Genomic DNA, 4,381 nt, shown 5'->3' with positions numbered 1-4,381 from the left:
CGCCCGGCCTTTTTTTTTTTTTTTTTTTTTTTTTTTGAGATGGAGTATCGTGCTATCGCCCGGGCTGGAGTGCAGTGGTGCGATCTCAGCTCACTGCAACCTCCACCTCCCAAGTTCAAGCAATTCTCCTGCCTCAGCCTCCCAAGTAGCCACGATTACAGGCACCCACCACCATGCCCCACTAATTTTTGTAGTTTTGTAGAGACGAAGTTTCACTATGTTAGGCAGGCTGATGTGGAACTCCTGACCTCAGGTGATCCACCCGCCTCGGCCTCCCAAAGCGCTGAGATTACAGGTGTGAGCCACCGCACCTGGCCAGATGGATGCCAGTTTCTGATGACTCAAAACACCACCGTGAACCACCAATCAAAGGGGGATTTTCGGTCATGAGATGAAAGGTGGAGCCTCAGCCTGTGTCTGACTCCCAGGGGCCAGTTGAGCACGTTGATCCACCCTCTAGTTTGTCCCCAGTTCTTGAATGTGTAATTGAACGAGGGGCACATGGCCATGGGCACATTCCGCACGTGGCCTCTTATAAGGGTACAGTGGAAGCCACGAGAACTTCCCCTGTGCCAGGACAGTAAACTCAAAACAATACTGAACCCCTGGGAACTGCAGAGATGAGTGCCTCCATCAAAGAGTCAAAAGACCAGCTGGGCGCAGCAGCTCACGCCTGTAATCCCATCACTGTGGGAGGGCAAGGCAAGTGGATCACCTGAGGTCAGGAGTTTGAGACCAGCCTGACCAACATGGTGAAAAAAAAAAAAAAGAAGTTTTTTTTTCCTTTCTTTTGAGACAGAGTCTCGCTCCTTCTCCCATGCTGGAGTGCAGTGGCACGATCTCTGCTCACTGCAACCTCCGCCTCCTGGGTTCAAGCAATTCTCTAGCCTCAGCCTCCTGAGTAGCTGGGATTATAGACATGCACCAACACGCCCAGCTCATTTTTGTATTTTTAGTAGAGGCAGGGTTTCACCATGATGGTCAGGCTGGTCTCGAACTCCTGAGCTCAAGTGATCCGCCTGCCTTGGCCTCCCAGTGTGCTGGGATCAGGGGCATGAGCCACCACACCCGGCCAAAGAAGAGGTTTAATGGCCAGGCATGGTGGCTCATGCCCGTAATCCCAGCACTTTGGGAGGCCGAAGCCAGCAGATCACAAGGTCAGGAGATCGAGACCATCCTGGCTAACACAGTGAAACCCCATCTCTATTAAAAATACAAAAACAAAATTAGCCAGGCATGGTGGTGGGCACCTGTAGTCCCACCTACTTGGGAGGCTGAGCCAAGAGAATGGCGTGAACCCTGGAGGCGGAACTTGCAGTGAGCCGAGATTGTGCCACTGACTGCACTCCAGCCTGGGTGACAGGGTGAAAAGAGAGAGGTTTAATTGGCTCCCAGTTCTGCAGGCTGTACAGGGACAGCCCCAGCACCTGCTCAGCTTGTGGGGAGGCCTGAAGGAGCTTTGACTCACGGTGGAAGGTGAAGCGAGAGCAGGCATGTCACGTGGCAAAAGCAGGAACGAGAGACAGTGACCAGATCTCACAAGACCTCACTCGCCGTCACAAGGACAGCACCAGGAGGGTGACACTAAACCATTCATGAGGAAGCTGCCCCCGTGATCTGGTCACCTCCCACCAGGCCCCACCTCCAACACTGGAGATGATATTTCAACCTGAGATTTGGGCAGGGACAAAGGTCCAACCTGTGTCACTCACCTCTCAGGTCTGTGCAGAGGTCACACGGGTCTTAGAGAATAACGGGGATTGTGGAGAATTTAATCAGTTGCAGTCATCCCAGTAGCTGCTGCCCCATCAGGAAGATCTTTTCTACAACAAATTAGCACACTCTCCTGGCACCTGGTACCCAGCTAGCGACTTGCCTAATGCTTTTTTTCCTCTATACCAGTTTGCAAAGATCAACAGAAGCCTTTGCTCTTACCTAACCTGGCCAGCAGTACACCGTCCCAGCTCCCTGACTCGGAGTGCCTGCCGCAGATCTTCATCGCCTGGCGTCCTCGAACATCACACTGATCCACTGATGCACACTAATCGGATCCGAGTGAGACAGCAAAGGTCCCCTTGTCTCCCTCGCAGGGCGTGCAACAGGCGGAGTGGCTTACCTCTTCAGCGCCCCACTGCTCAAACCTCTGGGGGAGCATACAGACGGGCAGTGTCTAGCAGTGGATGTTTATAGCTCCGGAGGCCCCAGAGGGCGTGTGTTACAGGGTGCTCTTTTAGTTTAGCCGTCTGTAGGCGGCTTGTGTTAACCAGCTCAATTAGACGCCCTTCCTTATCACAAGGACAGAAGGCTTTCTGTATCCCAGGTGCTTGCCTTGGTGGACCGGAAGAATCGGATCATGTCTGGGCCTGGAGAATGGGTGCAAGGTTTTATTGAGTGCAGGTAGCTGTCAGCAGACGGGGGAAGCCAGAAGGGGATGGAGTGGGAGGGTTTTCCCCTGGAGTCGGACCACTGAGCAGCCCGGGCCCTCTCCGATCGTCCTGGCCAAACTCCACCCCATTTCATGGTCAGTGTCCTCCCAGAGCACCAGCATGCTCTCCTCCACACTCTCTTGATGTCCTGCCAGTGTGTTGCTCTTGACGTCCAGCCACTTGTGTGTCTGCCTGCTAGAGTCTTGGGGATTTTATAGGCACAGGATGGGGGCGTGGCAGGCCAGGGTGGTCTTTGGAAGTGCAACATTTGGGCAGGAGAACAAAAATCCCTGTCCTCACCTAGGTTTGTGGGCACAGGCGGTGGGGAATCCCTAGCCAGGGACCACGCCTTCTCTACCCAGCTCTTCCCCTGCATGAGGAGCAGGGAGTAGCAAGTCTTTTCTTTTCCCAACATCCCCATGAACACCAAGGAAAAGTACTGCAGATGTCTTAGTGAGATAAATCAGAGGGTGGGAGATGAACCCAACAAAATTCAGGGGCCCCTCACCTCAGTGAAGGTTCTGGAGTCCAAAGGTTTGGAACAGGTGATAATTACTCTCCTTTTGATGTTATTTGTTATATTTTTTGTAGAGACGGGGGTCTTGCTATGTTGCCGGGCTGGTCTTGAACTCCTGGCCTCAAGCCATCCTCGGCTGAGTGCTTTTCTATGACACTTAGGGAATGCTGGGGAACCACAGCCAGGATACTCAGGCGGGAACCAGGGGCTGGAAGCGGGTGGCTTCTCCCTTTTATCCCTTATCCCCCTTTGCGTGTTTCTTACCCCCCAGGGAAGAATGCTTCTGTGGGGGACACAGCCATGATTCCTTGGAAGGAGAAGTTGAGCCTGGCCATGCTGGGCTCCTCCTGGCACTGATCCACAGACAGGGAGCAGCGCAGTGGAAGAGGGGAGATCCCAGGGCTGAAAGGCTGGGTGAAGGGGCGCTGCTGGGTGCATTTCAGGGAACACTTCAAAGTGCAAAACGGCTGGGCACGGTGGCTCACGCCGGTAATCCCAGCACTTTGGGAGGCCGAGGTGGATGGATCACAAGGTCAGGAGTTCAAGACCAGCCTGGCCAATATGGTGAAACCCTGTCTGTACTAACAAAAATTAGCCAGGCATGGCGGCAGGCACCTGTGGTCCCAGCTACTCAGGAGACTGAGGCAGGAAAATCACTTGAAGCTGGGAGGCAGAGGTTGTAGTGAGCCGAGATCGTGCCCCTGCACTCCACCCTGGGCGACAGAGCAGGACTCCATCTTGAAAAAAAATAAAAAGAAAGTGCAAAATGTTGGCTATCACATCACTAAATGCAGCATTTTGTGTTCAGAACCAGTGGGGGCAGTCATTCCTGCACAAGATTCCTGAAAGCCTGAGGAGGCTGAATTATGTAAATCTAAAAGAATTCCATCTAATTAGGAGATAAGAAATTTTCGCCTTCACCTGCACCAGAAGGATGCACGGAAACACGTCATTTAGAACATCCCGGGCCCTAACATCCAGGTATCCGTGCCACTTCTCTGTACGGGTCCAAGGAGGCCGCGGTGTTCGTGGCGGTCGCCAAGAGCGGCGGGCTGTGGTTTCGAACCCGCGGCAACGGCGCGCGGCCGGGGGAGGTGCTCGGACTTCGCGTTCCGCGGCGCCTGGCCCGGCGCGGCCGCCGTAGCGGGAGGATCCGCGCTACGGTGGCCGTGAGGCGGCGGTGGCGATTGGACTCGGTGGGGCCGGGGCCGGGGGCGGGCGCCGCCATGGGCAACCTGTTCGGCCGCAAGAAGCAGAGCCGTGTCACGGAGCAGGACAAGGCCATCCTGGTGAGGACCCGGGCCCGGGGCCGGGGCCAGGGCCGGGGCGGGCGGCGGGGCCGGAAGAGCCCCGCGCCCTCGGCCCCCGCGTTTGGGTGGGGAAACTGAGGCGCGGCGCGCAGCCGGGCCACTCGGCCTCTCCGCCCTGCGCCCTCCTC

At 55.6% G+C, this 4,381-nt stretch overlaps 1 protein-coding gene across 1 annotated transcript in view; it reads left to right on the top strand.

Moving 5' to 3' along the window:
• Window positions 1-4,058: 4,058 nt before the first annotated feature.
• Window positions 4,059-4,381, top strand: part of CHMP6 (charged multivesicular body protein 6) — a 9,637-nt gene continuing 9,314 nt past the window's right edge. The window contains exon 1 of the mRNA XM_017879303.1: window positions 4,059-4,232. Coding sequence (XP_017734792.1) covers window positions 4,170-4,232 — 63 coding nt within the window. The 5' untranslated portion in view covers window positions 4,059-4,169. The remainder of the gene's footprint in view (window positions 4,233-4,381) is intronic.

The sequence above is a fragment of the Rhinopithecus bieti genome, unplaced genomic scaffold (genome assembly GCF_001698545.2).
Source record: "Rhinopithecus bieti isolate Rb0 unplaced genomic scaffold, ASM169854v2 scaffold_9899, whole genome shotgun sequence".
Taxonomy (NCBI): Eukaryota; Metazoa; Chordata; class Mammalia; order Primates; family Cercopithecidae; genus Rhinopithecus; species Rhinopithecus bieti.
This window is presented reverse-complemented; position numbering and strand designations above follow the sequence as displayed.